At 43.7% G+C, this 21652-nt stretch overlaps 1 protein-coding gene across 3 annotated transcripts in view; it reads left to right on the forward strand.

Moving 5' to 3' along the window:
- The first annotated feature begins 1439 nt into the window (after positions 1 to 1439).
- mus301 (mutagen-sensitive 301) overlaps positions 1440 to 21652 on the forward strand; it is a 77760-nt gene continuing 57547 nt past the window's right edge. Inside the window, exons 1-5 of one of the 3 annotated variants that reach the window (XM_069305446.1) lie at positions 1463 to 1510; positions 2077 to 2210; positions 2769 to 4106; positions 6342 to 6524; positions 19989 to 20161. In XM_069305446.1, the coding sequence (XP_069161547.1) occupies positions 2804 to 4106; positions 6342 to 6524; positions 19989 to 20161 (1659 nt within the window). In that variant the 5' untranslated portion in view covers positions 1463 to 1510; positions 2077 to 2210; positions 2769 to 2803. Of the gene's footprint in view, positions 1511 to 2076; positions 2211 to 2768; positions 4107 to 6341; positions 6525 to 19988; positions 20162 to 21652 lie in introns of those variants that run through there. The other 2 variants (XM_069305447.1, XM_069305448.1) reach the window with 2 other exon arrangements.

Raw genomic sequence — 21652 nt, forward strand, 5'->3', positions numbered from 1 at the left:
TATTGATGCTCTGTACACAGAGCATTCTCTCTCTCAAATTATATACACTGATGGTTCCCTACACCGCCCCACGGGTGCAGCTGGAAGTGCAGTTGTTCTGACAATGGGCGATGGCTTGTACTTTGAGTGGGGAGTCCGTATAAACAACTGGGCCTCTACCCTTCAGACTGAACTATTTGCCTTGCTCCTTGCACTGAAATGTGTACAAGTCTCAATACTTGATACATTAATTATCAGTGACTCCTTATCATCCTTAATTGCTCTCAACTCTTTAAGACATAACTGTAACATGCTCGTGTCCGAAGCTAGACACAAATACAACAAAATTATTAAGGATGGTAACAGAGTCCATTTCATGTGGTCTCCATCTCATGTTGGCCTCCGAATGCATGATAGAGCTGATAAGTTAGCCAAAGAATCTGCCTTTAAAGGAGCCGTTGAGTGTAACCTTGGATTGTCAATGAGCAATCTGAGAGCAGCAGTACACCGAGAACTTCAACAAGATCTTGTAGATCTGAGGCAAAGTGAAATTGACACCAGTAATTCCATCTATCATCATACTATCATGCAAGAGGAGCCACACATCTATGGATCATCCAATAAAATCAGCAGACTTCTAGATGTTACTACTGCTCGGCTTAGACTCGGTTACAAGTATCTCTGGGAATTCTCATTATCTGCCGATGTAGACCTGACCAAATGTAAACTGTGTCAACAAAATTATTCGCACACCCTCCGTCACTATGTGATGGAGTGCGAAAAAATACGTGAATTTAGAGACAATTCTATAACCAATGTTCCAGCGATGTGTCAATATTTCATTCAAAATGATCTGCTACCAGAAATTTTAGCCAAATATCCCCAGTTTGCTAACTGTAGGTAGTAACTAAGTGATTGTAACCTATCCACCGCTGCCCACTGGATGGGGGGCGGTGTGCAGGACAAACATATCAATTGTGACACTAGCTCTCCACATATGTCAGTTGCTTAATTTAGAACCTGTACTTGAGGTCGATCTCGAACCCATTGATGATGTGATGACTTATATTGAATTTTGTAACTAGCTCATCAAGATTGTAACTTGCTTAGCTAAATGAATTGTGGGGTTCAGTCCCTGAGCCCATTATGTGCCTCTGTAACCCTTTCCACTACCGCCCACAAGATGGGTATGGGGTGCATAATAAATGAACTAAACTAACTAACTAAAAGTATTAAAAGAAACGCGTAGCGTTTCTGCCCGAAACGCTGCGCGTACTAGTGGCTTTACAAGATTGTAAATACTATGCTATGTATTCTCACAAACCCAATGTACCTTCTTGTATATAAATAAATAAATAAATAAATAAATAAATAAATAAATAAATAAATAAATAAATATATAGGAACGACCGGGGCCCACACGAACGCCGCCATCTTGAATCCGACTCGAGCCGCGTGTTCGTGAGCCGAGATGGGAGTTTGAAGTCAGTTGTGTTTGTGTTCGTTTGGCGTCATCCGGTGTATCCTCGAGGTGGCGTATTTTGCACCTTCTTTCCCTGTTTACCCGGCCTTGGGGTATCGGGGTATGGGTATGGACCCCAGGGGACATAATAGTTAGTTCTTGTTAGGGACAGGAAGCCTGGGGACATAGATATAAGCGTGTATCGAGGTGACGTATTTTGCACCTTGTTTACCAGTTTACCGTACCAGGGGGTATGGGCCCCAGGGTATGGGTATGGCCGCGGGATGTGGGCCTCAGGGGGACATAATAGTTTTTGTTAGGGGCAGGAAGCCTGTAGACATATATATAAGCGTTTTTGGAGGTCCTCCTCCTAAGTTAATTAATGTAAGTCCATTAAGACCCAAGTCATCCTAAGTCCATTAATGTAACATCACTTGTATGTATGTATGTACCTTACCTGAATAAACATATTTATTTATATTTATTTATTTATTTATTTATTTATTTATAAGTCGACCTTGCCCCATGGGTGCAGTTCGACCATAGTTTACTACATAAGACCCATTTACTGCTAGGTGAACAGGTGTATTAGGTGGAAAAAAACATGTCTCAAGCAGTTTCTATCCTACCCTCAGGGATTCCCGATTGCGAGTCAAGACCCAAGCCAACTGCACAAGAGGACTAGGGCGGTAATTACTGTGGAGGTGGCCCCACGTGGTACAACAACAGTACAGTAATATTTCACCTTGAGCTGTAGTCGTCGGGGAAGGTAGGTCTGGGAGGGCAGGTGAAGCAAGTCTAGGTTTCTCAGGAAGGGTATAGGATAGAGGGAGTCAAAGCCTCATTAGGAATCCTAGTAGCACTGCAGGTGGGCGTCGTCCGCATTGGGTCACGTGCAGTTCATATCTGTGCTCTCTCTCTCTCGACCTGCGCGGGGAAGCTGTGCACGGTCGCCGTCCATCCACCAATCAGGGCACAGTTCTGCCTACACTATGAAATGTCTCCTTTGGCGGGCACTTTGAATGTGGTTCCCTTCCACACTATTATTTATATATTACTACCCTAAGTTACACTAACTCTGGAACAGTTTTCTGATTTGTTTGAAACATTTGATTATTGTACGTAAAAAAATAGTTTAAAGTCTTGGCCTCGGTTTAACTTGCCATTCAGTATCCGAAAAATTATAAATCTCACCATTTCCCTGATTTTTGTTTATTTGTAGTTTGAGGATTATACTGTACAGTGCTTGTCAACCATTGCATCAACTTTCACTAATGTTTTAGATTGCATTTCAGCTGACTCAATGTTTCGTTAATTTTCATTACAGGAATCGGTACGAGATGATACATCAGTTTAAATCTTATGCTGACGAACATTATGCAGAATTTCTACAGGGTAGATAACAAGAAACGTAATGTTAACGATTGCCCCCGAAGCCATTACTTTGGTGATAAAATCCACCTTGCTAATAATACGGGAGCTCGAGCTGCTACCGTCACAATAACATCACAGACAATAGAAACGAGACAAATAAATCATGACTCCAAAGTTCGAAACGTTGAAGAGTCCAGTGGCGACGATCCTCGTACGTCGCCGGTACTCAGGAGTCGTTCCCGTCGGAATAAGGTGATAGAATTGCCCAGCGACTGCAAATCTTGCAAGCATTCTAATTCTGTACAGTTGCATGTAGAATGGAAAAATTATGAATTTGGAAATAGTAATGGAAAAGTTAGGCAAACTTCACCCGTCCTGAAGAGTCAGAGAAGTTGTAAATCTTTGTCAAGATCTGTAATTGCCGCTTCCCCACCATGGAAGAAGCTCCAGGTAGATAAATGCCAACCACCTGAAGGTGTCGTTACGCTGTCTTGCAAAGAAGTCACTCGTGTTGCACCACCAGAGAGTCCATCTACTTCGTTTATGAACCTTGACGACTCTTTATTGGAAAATGTCGATTTTGAAAAAATTGACACTATTTGTGCATCAGTGGAATCCACTCCAAAGAGGAAAATATCAAGAACCAAGATGACGCCATTATCGGGCAAAATTACGGGTCCTCTTGGTTTTAATCTACGCAAAACGGTGAAGACGATCGACGTGCGGAAAAAAGTTGTTAATAAAGAGGAAAATCAAATGAACGTAGACAACAAACATGGAGGCAGGAGAGGCTATAATTATGGTGTATCAAAAAGTCTGATTAAAACTTTTTCTAGTGAAGACAGTGTTTGCCCAGAGAGTACTTCTAGTAGTAACAACAGTAGCACTGCAATAAACACTCTGGCATCCAATAGTAGCTCGGCTAGTAGTACCGAACCAAAAGAGCTGGCCACGAACCCGCCAATATTCTCTGGCAGAGCTTCTCCAGATATTTTTGACGATGATGTTCTTGGTTCGTCTAACGGCAGACTTTCGGATTCCTTCGATGCCGAATTATGCCTCATTGAGGAAGGATACATCGAGAAGTGTTCTAACGAGGTTTCCAAAAGCGAGACGAAGTGTAGTGTTGTTGCTGGGTCTAAAGATTCGCCAGTACGTGCTGCGCATCACGAGGGTTCCCAGTACAAGTCTCAAGAGTCGGAGCTGAGCTTCTCCAGCACGCTCGAGTCCCAGCCACTGATTGGTCGATTCCAAGACAAATTGAAAAAATTGGCTACATTGCAACCATCAGGTGAGTAGCTGTTATTATCAGTTTATAGGAAGGGAGATATTTTCTGAGATTGTTCTAATATGTACATTAGGGAACAAATCCACAAGGGCCGTGACGAGGATTCGAACCTGTGTCCGAGAGCATCCCAGACGCTGCCGTAATCGGCTGAGCTAAGGCAGCGTCTGGGATGCTCTCGGATGCAGGTTCGAATCCTCGTCACGACCCTTGTGGATTTGTTCATTTGATGCATCACGCAATTGTGATTTGTGTGTATAATGTACATTAGGGTCCTGCAGCACAACTGTCTACTCCTTCGGCTCGCAATCGATAAACCAGAGAACTAAACCATGTGCCAGAAGACGAGACGACGATATTTCAATCCGTTCTGGACCATTCTCAAGACGATTCGACTTGAGAATGGTCCAGGACAGGCTGAAACGTCGTCGTCCCTTCATTTTCTAGTGAGTGGATTGGTCAACAAAGTGAAGGTTATCAGATGTAACTCGCCGATGCCCCTGTGGCTCGCCGATGCCCCTGTGGCTCGCCGATGCCCACCCTTCCAGCTTGTTGGTTCAGGCGGGTTTTGTTTGGTCTCGTATTTTTTTTATAATTTTTATAACCAATTTAAAAATTGGTTTGTTCTCATATATAAATTAATATTATATATAAAAAATTCTATGTATAGGTAGGTTAGGTTAGGTGTTTAGATTCTGTTGGCGATTATTTGTATTTGAAGTACGTGGGTGAAGCATTTATAGAATTGTGGTTCGAACAGAGAAAGTGTTCAGACATCATCAATTGTGAGTCGTGTGTAAACTGTTTTTCATTCATTAACAGCTGGGGGGTTTGGCAACTGGATTAATGAGCCTGGATCTTTGTATGTGTGGACAGGCAGTAAAATTATCTGGATGCGATTTTGTCCAGACAAAGCAAATATTCAGTTCCGGCTCCCGGGAGGCTCCCGGGAGGGAGCCGGTCGGCCGAGCGGACAGCACGCTGGACTTGTGATCCTGTGGTCCTGGGTTCGATTCCAGAGATGATTTCGGGGCTTTAGTGTCCCCACGGCCCTGTCCTCGACCAGGCCTCCACCCCCAGGAAGCAGCCCGTGACAGCTGACTAACACCCAGGTACCTATTTTACTGCTTGGTAACAGGGGCATAGGGTGAAAGAAACTCTGCCCAGTGTTTCTCTCCGGCACCCGGGATCGAACCCGGGAGCACTGGATCACAAGTCCAGTGTGCTGTCCGCTCGGCCGACCGGCTCGGCCAGGGTGGCTACAGGAAAAGTTTTGTTGGGAAATTCCGGCACTGTACAAACTTTTTACTCTTTCAAGCGTCTACTTCTTTCCTAACGATTTCATGTCGTGTTCCAGTCTTGCATACCAAGATACTGATTATTGTCTCCATATGATTTCCTTATTTCACCCTCGTAGCCTGGTGGATAGCGCGCAGGACTCGTAATTCTGTGGCGCGGGTTCGATTCCCGCACGAGGCAGAAACAAATGGGCAAAGTTTCTTTCACCCTGAATGCCCCTGTTACCTAGCAGTAAATAGGTACCTGGGAGTTAAGTCAGCTGTCACGGGCTGCTTCCTGGGGGTGGAGGCCTGGTCGAGGACCGGGCCGCGGGGACACTAAAGCCCCGAAATCATCTCAAGATAACCTCAAGATATGTACACTATTTTTGTTAAATAAATTTGATGTGTTTTAATAACGTGTTCGTACTGTATTAACAAATTGTATCGTGCTCTTCGTGCTCTACCATTCCACATTTACTTCTCTAGCCAACCTGGCCATAAGCTATCATCGACTGCCTTTGTTAGCATCACATAGGCGGGCCAGCCAGATGCTTCGGGCCCATGCAGGAATGTTCCTGAAAAAAATAGAAACAGTACTTAATCAGGCAGTTTCTCTCCATATTATTTCCATTCCTTACTGTATCCACTCACCTTATACCACAAATCCTTCTCAGATTGTTCATTTCTACTGCTCCAACTTTTCATTTGTCGTCATTCATACTGCTCGTTGTATGACATTCATGCAACGTACCTACAAATTCATTCATTCATACAAATTATCAACAAATGATAATTCATTTGACAAAGAATTATCGTTCTTTGTCTCTCAATCATGCGTAAAAGTTAGCACCTCCTCTCGTGTAGACCTCAGCCTGCACCTAATCCTCTCTTACTGTTTTCTAACCATAACTTTCATTTTCATACCTGGTGCTTTTTGATCAACATTTTCCTTCTAATACAGGGCCTGCTGCAGCTCCCTTGAAGTCGGAACACGAGCGTCGAGCCGAAGCCGTGGCTGCAGCCCTTGAGGAAGCTGCCAGAACACGCATCTTGGGAGAAGACTTCGAGCTTGGGCCATTTTTTGGCTTGCCTTCTAAGGTAGCCGAGGTCCTCAAGATACACCGTGGCATATCGGAACTGTATGGTGAGTTTTTACAGTTTGGGTCAATCACCAATACTATTTTTTTGGATACTAATGTAAAATACTAAACTATCGCTTGATGCTTAGCATAAAACTTAAAATAAACGTCGGATTCTTTAACTATATTAGTGTTGTATGTATGTGGATGATGTTAGGGAGTATTTTATGTATGTGGAAGATAATTAAAAATAAACATTGTTTGCGGTTTACGAGCATGTCGGGGTCAGAGAAAGCCGTCAGTCCCCCAGATTATTTATAAGCTCTTATAAATTATAGCCCAGTTGATCAGGGGGATGTACGAGTGTGTGTGTAATTACCCAAGTGTAGTTAAAGGATGAGAGTTACACTTGTGGTGTCCCATTTTCCCAGTAGAGCACGGCTGTAGTGGCCTGACGGCTGAGTGGACAGCGCTCGGGATTTGTAGTCCTAAGGTTCTGGGTTTGATCTCCGGTGGAGGCGGAAACAAATGGGCAGAGTTTCTTTCACCATGATGCTCTTGTTCTCCTAGCAGTAAATAGGTACCTGGGGGTTAGACAGCTGCTATAAGCTGCTTCCTGGGGGTGTGTAACAAAAAAGGAGGCCTGGTCGAGGACCGGGCCGCGGGGACGCTAAGCCCCAAAATCATCTCGAGATAACCTCAAGATCTCAAGATATAGCAATCTGTCATATAACGCTTTGAAACTGCTGACGTTTTTGGCTTCCCAACTTTCTCGCTTAACTTGGTCCAACCGTTCACCAGTCTGTTTGCAAAAGAAACTTTCTAATATTTTTTTGGCACCTTTCTTGAGGTTATCTTGAGATGATTTCGGGGCTTTAGTGTCCCCGCGGCCCGGTCCTCGACCAGGCCTCCACCCCCAGGAAGCAGCCCGTGACAGCTGACTAACACCCAGGTACCTATTTACTGCTAGGTAACAGGGGCATTCAGGGTTAAAGAAACTTTGCCCATTTGTTTCTGCCTCGTGCGGGAATCGAACCCGTGCCACAGAATTACGAGTCCTGCGCGCTATCCACCAGGCTACGAGGCCCCTATAGTTTGAATCTGTGTCCTCTTGTTCGTGAAGTTGCTGGTTTCAGGAATGCCTCTTTGTCAATTTGGTCGATTCTTATTATTTTGTAAGTGGCGATCATATCACCTCTTTTTCTTCTATCTTCTAATTTTTGGCATATTTAACTCCTCTATTTGTAATTCTTGTTTTTCAGTTCTGGAAGCCATTTTGTAGTATGCCTTTGCACCTTTTCCAGTTTATTGATGGGCTTCTGGAGATTTGGGCACCATACACCTGCTGCATATTCCAATTTTAGTCTTACAAAAGTCATGAACAGTTTCTTTCTTTAGCATTTCACCATCCATATACTGTAATTAAGAGATTCTGAAGTTTGAGAGATATGTTCCTCGCACACTGCTCTTTGTATTCCTCGGATGACAGTCTACTACCCAAAGCCATTCTTAGTTCTTATTCTTTGTTAGACTTCTTTAATTCCTTTCCACATAATTTGCAAGTTGTGGTTCTCTGTTTTTTCCAATTCCATAACATGGCGTTTATTCACATTGAATTCCACTTGCCACAGTGTGCTTAAAGCACTTATTTAATCTAGATAAATTTGAATTTGAAGGACAAGCCTGGCCTGGCCTCGGGCTGGGCTTGGGGAGTAGAAGAACTCCCAAAACCCCATCAACCAGGTATCAACAAGGACATGACAATCATCTGCATCTCCTATCTTCCCCAGTATCTTAGTATAATCCTCAAACATGTTCATATTTCATACAGAAAAAAATCTGTATTCCTTCTGGTAGATTGTTTAAGTAGACGATGAACATTATCGGTGCAAGAACTGAATCCTGTGGTATTACGCTAATAATACGCCTCCAGTCACATACATTACCTTTGATTAGCACTTTCATGTGTCCATCAGAAAATTTTTCATCCATGTCAGAAGTCTTCCCCCCGTCATCCCTCCAGCATGTTCCAGTTTCCAAGACTACCGCTTGTGTGAGACTCAAAATAATTTAGTTTTAGGTTCCGAGACAGTCAACTTGACTACCTTTTTCCTGTAGAATCTGTGTGGCTCTATCCTAAAAAGTTGAATTGTTACACATGATCTTCCTGTTTGAAAACCATACTGTCTGTTCGTTATTATGTCATAACTCCAGTTGTTCAACCCATTTGGTTTTAACTTTTTTTCTAGTGTTTTGACTAGCACACTTGTTGGTGATACGGGTCCATAATTTAGATGTTCTTCCCAGCTACCATTTTTGTAGATTGGAACTATGCTTGGCTTTTTCCACATATCTGCGAAGATTCTTCTTGAGGTTATCTTGAGATGATTTCGGGGCTTTTTAGTGTCCCCGCGGCCCGGTCCTAGACCAGACCTCCACCCCCAGGAAGCAGCCCGTGACAGCTGACTAACACCCAGGTACCTATTTTACTGCTAGGTAACAGGGGCATAGGGTGAAAGAAACTCTGCCCATTGTATCTCGCCGGTGCCCGGGATCGAACCCGGGACCACAGGATCACAGTCCAGCGTGCAGTCCGCTCGGCCGACTGGCTCTTCTTGTGCACAAAGTTTTTGGAATATCAATTGAAGTGGAATACCTGGTTGATACCTGGTTGATGGGGTTCTGGGAGTTCTTCTACTCCCCAAGCCCGGCCCGAGGCCAGGCTTGACTTGTGAGAGTTTGGTCCACCAGGCTGTTGCTTGGAGCGGCCCGCAGGCCCACATACCCACCACAGCCCGGTTGGTCCGGCACTCCTTGGAGGAATAAATCTAGTTTCCTCTTGAAAATGTCCACGGTTGTTCCGGCAATATTTCTTATGCTTGCTGGGAGGACGTTGAACAACCGCGGACCTCTGATGTTTATACAGTGTTCTCTGATTGTGCCTATGGCACCTCTGCTCTTCACTGGTTCTATTCTACATTTTCTTCCATATCGTTTACTCCAGTACGTTGTTATTTTACTGTGTAGATTTGGTACTTGGCCCTCCAGTATCTTCCAGGTGTATATTATTTGATATCTCTCTCGTCTTCTTTCTAGTGAGTACATTTGGAGGGCTTTGAGACGATCCCAATAATTTAGGTGCTTTATTGCGTCTATGCGTGCCGTATATGTTCTCTGTATTCCCTCCATTTCAGCAATCTCTCCTGCTCTGAAGGGGGAAGTGAGTACTGAACAGTACTCAAGACGGGACAACACAAGTGACTTGAAGAGTACAACCATTGTGATGGGATCCCTGGATTTGAAAGTTCTCGTAATCCATCCTATCATTTTTCTGGCTGTCGCAATATTTGCTTGGTTATGCTCCTTAAACGTTAGGTCGTCAGACATTATTATTCCCAAATCCTTTACATGCTGTTTTCCTACTATGGGTACATTTGATTGTGTTTTGTACTCTGTATTATGTTTAAGGTCCTCATTTTTACCGTACCTGAGTACCTGGAATTTATCACTGTTAACCCTTAAAGTGCGCATCACTTCATATGAAGTGTAAATCGTTTTACCAGTCAACTGCGCTTCACTTCATATGAAGTGTATGGGTACCGCGCACGATTTGAATGGCCCGCGGTGTAGCTGGGGGTCCCATATGCTGCCCAGGGGCTCTAGTAAACAGCGGCCATTTTGAAAAAAAATCCAGCTCACGATTCGATGGCATGGGAGGCCTCAGTTTAGCGAGAGTCACCATGGCGAGCGCACGGTCAAACGCCTCACGGGCACGCACCACTCAGTCCCTCACCCCAGAGCAAATAGCCCACGAATTATTCTCTGAAGGTGAAGAAAGTGTGTTTGACGATTCAGACAACGATGAGGATTATACACAGTTGTCGGGTGACAGTAGCAGCAGCAGTGAAAGTGAGAATGACCGCCATGCCATGGCGAGGCCTATACGCTCTCCCATGCCTCCTCGCCCATTTTCTACCCCAATTCTACCACGACCTCACAGTTCCTGTGGATATTTTCTGTTTGAGGGTGACGAGTCAGAGGGAGGTGACTCCTTTTCTGGGTTTAGTGACTCAGATCAAAGTTTTATTGAGCCTGTGGCTGGTACCAGTGGTGTAACTGGGCGAGAAATTGTCGCGTCAGCAGCATCTCGCCCGGCCAAGCGCCACCGCATGGCACCACATGAGGGACCAAGACCCTCGTGTTCACGTGCACCCACCTCACGTGCACCCACCTCACGTGCACGTAGCCGCCGTGCTTCTCGCAGACGGTATTCAGCTCCTGGTCGCCGGTATGCATCGCTTCCTCGCCGTCTTTCCTCTGCATCTCGCAGGACGCCTGGTGTACTTGAGTGGAGTGATGGTGACGATTTTATTCCTAATATTCCTCACTTTGACGATAAAGATGTAGGGATTACAAACCTTTTCCCTAATCAAGGTGAGGACATGGCTGAGATGGAATATTTTACAGCATTCTATGATGAACCACTCATGGAATACATTGTACACCAAACGAACCTGCATGCTGCTTACCTGATTGAGAGGGAAATCACAGAATTTTCACGACTGCAGCGTTGGAAAAATACCACAGTGGCGGAAATGTATGTGTTTTTGGCACTCTGTTTGTTGATGAAGCACTGTCACAAACATGCAATAAATGACTATTGGAGCAAGGACAAGACAATACCAACACCTTTATTCGGGAAATATATGTCACGAGACAGGTTTCAGATACTCCTCAGGTGTCTACATTTTGGAAGTGTTCAGGACCGAACACCTGATGATAGACTCTGGCGAGTGAGGCACTACATGAACGATGTTATTGGAAAATTCAGAGATTTTTACGTACCAGCACAGAAGCTGGTGGTTGATGAATCTCTCATACTTTTCAAGGGACGTGTTCCATTCAAACAGTACATTCCCTCAAAACGAAACCGATTTGGCCTGAAATTTTTTGTTCTTTGTGATTGTGAGACAGGATACGTGTTACACATGATTCTGTACTCGGCTAGTGATGTAGACATTCCCGGTAACGACGAACATGGATTCTCGGGGAGTGTAGTGAAGACCATCATGGCTCCGTGGATGAACAAGGGACACATTTTATACACAGATAATTACTATACAAGTCCCTTGCTAGCTCGGTTCTTGCTAGAAAATAGAACCGGATTGGTTGGTACAGTAAAGCCACAACGAAGGGAAATGCCTGTGTTTGACAACGACATTGCAGTTGGTGAGTGTCAGAGAAGGAAAAGTGATAACGTAAAAAGTCAGTTCGGTGGAAAGACAAAAGAGAGGTGAACTTGTTGACAACAATTCATGATGGAACAATGGTGAACAGTGGGAAAGTGAGCCATAAAACAAACGCACCACTATATAAGCCAGACTGTGTTTTAGACTATAATATCAACATGCGGTTGATTGATAAATCAGACATGATGATTGGCACTGCAGAGTGTGTGCGGAAGACATGTAGGTGGACGAAAAAAGTGTTCTTCCATCTTGTGGACATGAGCATGCTGAACTGTTTCAACATGTACCTTGTGAGAACTGGACGTAAGCCCACTTTCCGTGACTTTGTATTTGATGCTGCAATACAGTTATTAGGAAAGTTTGCAAAAGATGTCCCAGGTATTCAGCGGCCCATCATAAACCCACTGTTGCAGCATGCTGGTACTCCACGCCTCGCTCACACTGAAGGCTTCCTAGCACACAAACTTAAGTATTTGCCACCTGGTGTGAAGCGTGCAATAGCCCAACGTGATTGCTATGTGTGTAAAACAACGACACGTAGAGACAAGAAACGGAAGCTTGTGCAAACATGGTGTGAAACGTGTGGTATCCCATTATGTGCTGTCGACTGCTTCAATGACTACCACAGTCTAGAAATCTTCTAAGTGTGCTTCAAAGTGTGTATAGCGTGTGCGAGTGTGTAAATATGTAAACATATAAGCAGATAGCGTGTGCGTGTGTGTAAATATATACAAATATAAGCAGAACATACAATATAATAGACTGTAATGACATATTATATTGCCGTAATTGAAAACATTTGTGTGCGCCTGTGTATACTCAAATATGCAACAATTATTGATACAAAATATGTTCAAACAGTATTTGAAACACAATTAGTGAAAAAAAATTAGATAAAATGTGCTTAGACATTGTAAATAAATAGCGCGAAAATATATTTGTGGCAACTCTGGCTGTTTGAGGACCGCGCGCAACATCTCCCGGGCGTGTACTGCATGAGCGAACATGCAGATTGTGACGTCATCACCGAGCTTCTCGGCTCTATTGCAACAAAAGTAAGTACAATAGAATTTTTTTTTTATTTTTCCCGTGATCAGTGAACAGAACTTAACAGATTAGCAAAAAAAAAATTTTTTTTTTTTTTTTTTCAAAATGACATGCGCCTGTGTGGATAGCAGGATATTAGACCCCGAGCATGTTAAGGGTTAAACATCATGTTATTTTCTGATGCCCAGTCGAAAACTTTATTAATATCAGCTTGAAGTTTTTCAATGTCCTCAGCCGAGGTAATTTTCATACTGATTTTTGTGTCATCTGCAAAGGATGATACGAAGCTGTGACTTGTATTTTTGTCTATATCTGATATGAGAATAAGGAAAAGCAGCGGTGCTGTAACACTGTAAAAGTGTTTGGTTTAGGTTAATACATACATAGAGTACATGAGTCACAGACAAGGATCTGAGAGGCGCCAGTTGTCTGCCTGAGATCTCACACCTCTAACCGTTAATGACCCCAAGTGACCTGAGGTCAGATCATGATAATTTCACCTTGCTTCCGCTAAGCGTATAATTGGAGCCGGGTAGCCTTCAAACATGCCGACGTTTAAGGAGTGGCTTGGTAGTGCCGGAGGCTATCTACTTGTGGGCGGAGTTAGCTACTAGGTTCCCCAATAAATACTCGGAGAACTATCGAGCAGAGAGCATTGACAGACAGAACGGCAGTCAGGAGAGCAGAGCAGACGGGAGGCTGTCGGCCGGCAGGGCGGGAGTCTCCGTCAACTACAGACCCCCCCCCCCCCCCCCTCTCTATTCAACTTAGACTCAGTCCTCGGTGAGTGAACATTAAGGTGACTTGGTCGTGTTTTACAAGTGTTGTGTGATGATCAGGGGCAGTCAAGTTGTAGGGTTCTCGAATTCTTGGAGGATGACTCACTTTGAATATTAATTGTTAACATTTTTATTGGATTGCTTAAGTTATGATACTTATCATGAAAAATATAATTGTTGAATTTATTATTTAAATGGTCTTTCACTGTGTTCCTTAGAGATTTTGAGTTGAGGTGAGAAAGCCTCTGTAGTTACTGGTTTCATGGTTTAATGAGTACATGTTTGGAGTTGATACATGGTACAGAGGGAACATACTAATAATGAACTCATGATAACATCCTTTGAGTATTTTGTGATACAGGCAAGTTCCATTCCTTGTCTTGTGTGTAATGATCATGAATGGATGGTGGCAGCATTTCGTCTTCTACTATCTACTCTTCTACTTCTACTATCTACTTTTCTACTTCTACTATCTACTCTTCTCCTTCTACCTATCTACACCTCTCCCTCCACCCCTCTCTGAACTCTCACTTTCAACTAATGACCCTCCTCGCTCCTCCGACCTCTCTGCCTCTCACCCCAAACCCTCACTAATTACTTCACTATTCATTTCTTTCCTTTCGTTTTCTCTTATACGTTTGTGGCTATGATTCTGTATTCTAGAGTTCTCTCTAGAGTTTCGGGTAGCTGATCAAGTGACGGCGCCTTGTAGTCTTAGCACCTAGGTAGTCGAATACCTAGGTTACAAGGTGTTGAACGAGAGAGGCTGCCTTAGGAACTCTGGGAGTGCTCTAGAATAGTTAGCTGACTGGGGACGGGATAACGGACTAGAGAGAGCTGTTTCCCCCGGCCTCGTTAGTTAACTGGGGGGTGGAATAATGGACAAGATAGAGCTATTTTCCCCCACCCCCCGTTCAATGATGGCAGCGGTGTTGAACAATGTTGTAGGTAGTGGTGTTCTTTTAACATTGTTCAGTCCCACGTGTCTTTTTGCCGCTCAGGCGCTATCAGGGAGATCTTGACAGGTGTTTTACTTTCGCGATTTAGCGAGTTTTTTTCAGGCTAGGAGATAGTGATTCTCTAGTGTTGTGGTTTAGTGATTTTGTGAGTTTTGTGGTGTTCAGGGAATGTTCACCAGAACTTGCGTGTGTAGTGATTTATGTTAGTAATAAGATTTGGCGATTTGGGAACTTAGCGGTGTTGGTAGTGCAGGTCAGCTGAGTGTGACAGGTGACCTCGCATGTCCCACGGGGACACCCAGCCACCGCTGGTCTCCAGGTCAGTGGGGAGTGGCAGGTGTAGTTCTTAAATAGATTTTAAGTAGTTTTTAGTGGTTCTGCTCAGATTATTGCGATCGACTGTTTTACTCCATTTGAACGCAATAACCCGAGGTGTACTGGTCTTGTACAGCATGCTAGGGGGAGGCTTAGTATGTCAGTAGACTTCACGTTGGGGACGCTCGACGTTAGATAGTCTGGTCACAGGGGTGGCAACAGTTTTGAGTTGTTGACCGGCGGAGAAGCTAGGAAAACACTCTGGGTCACGTAGGTGGCTGTAGGTTAAGGGTGGGAGTAACGGCGGTTAATTAAGTACTTAAGATTAGGAACGGTACAGTTAAGTTTAGGCTAGTGTTTTGTCTATTAGTTTTGATTTTTTTTGTGTGACAAGTTAAAAGTAGTGATGACCTTATTCTCTCTTCTCTAACTTTACTCTGTTACTGTTTTATGTTCCACCAAGTCAATATCATCCAGAGTTAATTGAATTATTAAAATTTAAGTGTAGTTGTTGCCAGGAGGAGAGCTTATAATTGGACTGTGTGAACCCTATACAAACTACAGGGTCACACAACAAGATGGAACACGGGTATTGTTGCCTTTCTGTTCACCCACAGGTGGGAGCCAGAAGAGAGGAGAGACGCACATACAAAAGAGGGAGACGGCTGCTGTGTACCATACTCACGGGCGTTTATCACCACCACCATGACCAGCCCTCTCGGTCAGTCAACATTGGTCTACCCAGTGGACCCCAGGTCGTTCTGCAGACGACCCAGTAATGATGGAAGAGGAGCAACAACGACTCCAGTCTGTCCCACCAACATCGGTCTACCCAGGATGGACCCCAGGACGGACAGACCCCCAATGGACCCCAGGTCGCTTGTCTAAGACCCATGGGAGGAGGAAGAGAGAAGAAAGAAGAAAGAAGAAAGAAGAAAGAAGAGAGAAGAAATAGAGAGAAGAAAGAAGAGAAGATAAGACAAGCTGAGTGAGACATGATACCTAGTGTCCCTTGCTGGTGTCAGCATCATTGCATGGAGCGTAATTGCAAGACAGGATCGTTTGCCTTAACTGGCCGCCCCTCCTACAAGCATGTTGCTCTGTTGAGTGATTCTTCCTGTGTCATGCGGACTTGATGTGGCTGTCAGAAGTAGCTCTCTGAAGGAGGCGTGCTGGAGCAACAGGGAGGAAGAAGAGTAGGATGGGATTTCTACTGTTGGCAACTATATGAAGGTCTCGAAACTTGTAGTCCCTATAGCTGTGAAGAACCCCAATATACGTCTCTCATGGTGACTGACGTAGGGCCAATTACAGATCAGCTGGGACAACCGAATTCCACGGTCCTGTGCGCAGTTCAAGTAGTAACGGCTTTCGGGTTGACCAAGTGTTGTTGTGCGTTAACGACGGAGAAGCGACGGAGGCAGTGGTGTTGAAGAAATGTGGTACAGGATTATCTACAAGACCAAGCAGTGACGTCGCCCAGCCAGAGACAATGGACGTCTGTCTACATATTTCATTTTTTAGAGTAGGATGATGTATATTTGTTTAGCTAGGATGTATTCTTTTCGTTAATAAAGTTGTCGCACACAGCTAGCTTGCTTTAGCAGTGTTGCAAAAACTTTATTTTCGGGGAGAAGGGGAGATGTAACACTGTAAAAGTGTTTGGTTTAGGTTAATACATACATAGAGTACATGAGTCACAGACAAGGATCTGAGAGGTGCCAGTTGTCTGCCTGAGATCTCACACCTCTAACCGTTAATGACCCCAAGTGACCTGAGGTCAGATCATGATAATTTCACCTTGCTTCCGCTAAGCGTATAATTGGAGCCGGGTAGCCTTCAAACATGCCGACGTTTAAGGAGTGGCTTGGTAGTGCCGGAGGCTATCTACTTGTGGGCGGAGTTAGCTACTAGGTTCCCCAATAAATACTCGGAGAACTATCGAGCAGAGAGCATTGACAGACAGAACGGCAGTCAGGAGAGCAGAGCAGACGGGAGGCTGTCGGCCGGCAGGGCGGGAGTCTCCGTCAACTACAGACCCCCCCCCCCCCTCTCTATTCAACTTAGACTCAGTCCTCGGTGAGTGAACATTAAGGTGACTTGGTCGTGTTTTACAAGTGTTGTGTGATGATCAGGGGCAGTCAAGTTGTAGGGTTCTCGAATTCTTGGAGGATGACTCACTTTGAATATTAATTGTTAACATTTTTATTGGATTGCTTAAGTTATGATACTTATCATGAAAAATATAATTGTTGAATTTATTATTTAAATGGTCTTTCACTGTGTTCCTTAGAGATTTTGAGTTGAGGTGAGAAAGCCTCTGTAGTTACTGGTTTCATGGTTTAATGAGTACATGTTTGGAGTTGATACATGGTAATAACATCTTTTGAGAATATTTTGATACAGACAAGTTCCATTCCTTGTCTTGTATGTAATGATCATGAATGGATGGTGGCAGCATTTCGTCTTCTACTATCTACTCTTCTACGTCTACTATCTACTCTTCTACTTCTACCTATCTACACCTCTCCCTCCACCCCTCTCTAAACTCTCACTTTCAACTAATGACCCTCCTCGCTCCTCCCACCTTCTCTCCCTCTCACCCCCAAGCCCTCACTAATTACTTCACTATTCATTTCTTTCCTTTCGTTTCCTCTTATACGTTTGTGGCAATGATTATGTATTCTAGAGTTCTCTCTGGAGTTTCGGGTAACTGATCAAGTGACGGCGCCTTGTAGTCTTAGCACCTAGGTAGTCAAATACCTAGGTTACAAGGTGTTGAACGAGAGAGGTTGCCTTAGGAACTCTGGAGGTGCTCTAGAATAGTTAGCTAACTGGGGACGGGATAACGGACTAGAGAGAGCTGTTTCCCCCGGCCTCGTTAGTTAACTGGGGGGTGGAATAATGGACAAGATAGAGCTATTTCCCCCACCCCCCGTTACAGTGCAAGGAATGTACCCTGAGGTACAGAGCTTTTCACTGCACTTGGACTAGATTTTATATGGTTGACAGTTACTCGCTGAGTCCTGTTTGACAGAAAACTGAGTATCCAGCGTCCTACTTTACCGGTTATTCCCATTGACTTCATTTTGTGTGCTATCACACCATGGTCACATTTATCGAAAGCCTTTGCAAAGTCCGTGTATATCACATCAGCATTCTGTTTCTCTTCTAATGCCTCAGTGACTTTGTCGTAGTGCTCAAGTAGCTGTGAGAGGCACGATCTTCCCGCTCGAAATCCATGTTGGCCTGGGTTATGAAGGTCATTGGTCTCCATGAAATTGGTGACCTGACTCCTAATCACTCTCTCAAATACTTTTATGATGTGCGATGTTAGTGCAACTGGTCTATAATTTTTTGCCAATGTTTTGCTCCCTCCCTTGTGTAGAGGGGCTATGTCTGCTACTTTAAGTGCATCTGGTATCTCCCCCGTGTCCAAGCTCTTCCTCCACACTATACTGAGTGCCTGTGCTACCGGCACTTTGCATTTCTTTATAAATATTGAATTCCATGAGTCTGGACCTGGGGCCGAGTGCATGGGCATGTTTTCAATTTCTTTTTCAAAATTTAGTGCGCTCGTGTTTATATCAGTTATATTTACAGGGGTTTGAATATCCCGCATAAAGAAATTGTCTGGATCTTCCACCTTCATGTTGTTTATTGGAGTGCTAAACATGTCCTCATACTGCTTTTTTAGGATTTCACTAATTTCTTTGTCATCCTCTGTGTATGAACCTTCACTTGTACGAATAGGTCCAATACTGGCAGTGGTTTTTGCTTTTGATTTCGCATATGAGAAGAAATATTTTGGATTTTTCTTTATTTCCTGAATGGCTTTCTGTTCTAACTGCCTTTCTTCAGTTTCATATGAGTGTTTCAATTTCCGCTCGATTTCTTCAATCTCCCTATTTAAATTATTCCTTCTTTGACGGGAAATTCGTGTCTGCATAAGCAGTTCCGTTATTTTTTTCCTGCGTTTATAGTGTCGTATGTGTTCTTTTTCTATGTTAGATCTCTTTCTGGCTTTCCTCAAAGGAACATGTTTCAGACAGACTTGATACGCTTCTGAAGTCAGTTTTTCTATTCCATCTGTAGGACTTGTATTACTTAGAACAGTTCCCCATGGAATGTTTGTAAGTTCCCTGTTTATTATCTCCCAGTCTATCCTTTTATTATTAAAATTGAATTTACTGAATAGCCCCTCTCGCTTTATCAACGTTTTAGTTCTATTCTGAGTATTGATGGTCGCTTGCACTTCAATGAGCTTGTGATCTGAATATGTGGTATCTGATATCGTAATGTCTCTGATAATGTCTTCATTGTACGTAAAGACCAGATCTAGAATATTTTCATTTCTCGTTGGCTCCGATATCTGCCGATTGAGTGAAAATTTGTCACAGAATCTAAGTAGTTCTCTAATCTGTGGTTGGTTAGGTCCTGATAGATTTCCTGGTATAATATTATTGTTTGCTATTTTCCACCTGAGACTAGGCAAGTTGAAGTCACCTAGGAAGATAATATCAGGTATCGGGTTCTCCAAATTATCAAGGCTATTCTCTATTTTGCTTATCTGTTCTGTGAATTCCTCAGCCGTTGCATCTGGCGGTTTGTATATTAGTATAATCACTAAATTTATTTTCTCTATTTTTAATCCCAGTACCTCTACCACCTCATTTGTAACGTTTAGGAGCTCCGAGCATACAAGGTCTTCCCTAATATACAGACCCACTCCTCCATGTGACCTAATTTTCCTATCACACCTGTATAGGTTATATCCTGGAATCCAGATCTCACTGTCCAACAATTCCCCTGCATGGGTTTCTGTGAAAGCTCCAAATACTGCATTTGACTCCGTGAGGAGGCCATTTATGAACTGTACTTTGTTGTTTGTTCTTGTTTTCAGTCCTTGTATGTTGGCAAAGATGAATGAGGTTACTCTATTAGTGATAGTTTGAATGGGAGACTTTTTCGGCAAGTCCATTATTCGTGGACATGCTCAGCTCAGTTGCACATTCTTGCAGCACCCAAGGTGAAACTCCATCTGGTCCAATTGATTTATTTCTTCCTAGCCCATTGAGTAATTTTTCCACTTTTCCAGGCCTCCTGGTTGCTGGACTGGTCAACCAGGAATTTTACCCTGGTTTCCCAGGAAAAGTAACTGAAACATTGTGTAATTACAGATTGGCAAAAAGAGTGCATTAACGAAGGCAGCGGGTCTAAAAACCTCCTCATTTCGTTGCCAACTAGTGGCGGCAAGACTCTGGTTGCGGAAGTGCTTATGCTTCGTGAGCTGCTGCTTAAACAGCGTGACGCAGTCTTCATACTACCCTATGTGTCCCTGGTGCAGGAAAAGGTAAGATAGACATAAGACACTGAGATAGCCTTGGGGAGTAGAAGAACTCCCAGAACCCCATCAAGCAGGTATCAAGCAGACACGTTCATGCAGATGGATGATAATTGCAATTACTGTATGTTATAAATTCATGTTTTACTCATTAGAATAAAAGTTTTCTACATGGTGAAAAAAACATTAATATCTTTGAGGTGTAGTTAGTGTTAGGATTCATTAATAGGTTTTTGATTTTGCATCTCAAAGGATATTACTTGCTGGTCAAAATTGTACAGCTGAAATGTTAACTTTTAATGAGTTATGACAAAATACAAAAACCAGTGTTGAAGGTAATGAAATGCCCTTTCCTGGGTGAGCCTCGGTGGCTCCCTGAAGCTATATTGCTGAGATAGCCTTCCAATACTTGGCCACATCATTGAAACACATCCTCTTGGCCTACTGGAGCCATGAATAGAACCTGGGGCCAGATTCACGAAGCATTTATGCGAGCACTTACGAACCGGTACATCTTTTTCTCAATCTTTGGCAGCTTTGTTTACAATTATTTAAACGGTTAATGAGCTCGGAAGCACCAGGAAGCTGTTTATAACAATAACAACAGTTGATTGGGAAATTTTCATGCTTGTAAACTGTTTAATAAAAGTAACCGAAGCCGTCAGAGATTGAGGAAAGATGTACACGTTCGTAAGTGCTTGCGTAACTGCTTCGTTACTCTGGCCCCTGGTACACTTGGAGAGGCAGAGGGACTAGGTGATTGTTACAATCACCCTTACCTGGGAAAGCATCCAGAAAGTAGACAAGACAATTAACTGCATAGTTCAAGAAAACAAAGCACCAAAACAGCCAACAGACACCACAATGGAATTGCTTGAAACGACATGCAGAGGAACCTTAGGTGACGAGCAGCCCCATCTACGGGCATTTCAGGTAACGAGTGAGCCACTCGCAGAAAATTTGTCTCGATTGACGAGCTTCCGCTCGATTAACGCGAGAACCACATGGTGCTTCCTAGCATTCCCACTGGTTCTCTGATACCTGGATGATGGGGTTCTGGGAGTTCTTCTACTCCCCAAGCCCGGCCCGAGGCCAGGCTTGACTTGTGAGAGTTTGGTCCACCACGCTGTTGCTTGGAGCGGCCCGCAGGCCCACATACCCACCACAGCCCGGTTGGTCCGGAATGTCTTTTAGAAAACAGTCTAGTTTTTCTCTTGAAGATGTCCACGGTTGTTCCGGCAATATTTCTTATAGTCGCTGGGAGGACGTTGAACAGCCGCGGACATTTGATGTTTATAGTGTTCTCTGATTGTGCCTATGGCACCTCTGGTCTTCACTGGTTCTATTCTGCATTTTCTTCCATATTGTTCACTCCAGTACATTGTTATTTTACTGTGTTGATTAGGGACCTGGCCTTCCAGTATTTTCCATGTGTATATTATTTGGTATCTCTCTCGTCTCCTTTCTAGTGAGTACATTTGGAGAGCTTTGAGACGATCC

Source organism: Procambarus clarkii, chromosome 55 (assembly GCF_040958095.1).
Source record: "Procambarus clarkii isolate CNS0578487 chromosome 55, FALCON_Pclarkii_2.0, whole genome shotgun sequence".
NCBI lineage: Eukaryota > Metazoa > Arthropoda > Malacostraca > Decapoda > Cambaridae > Procambarus > Procambarus clarkii.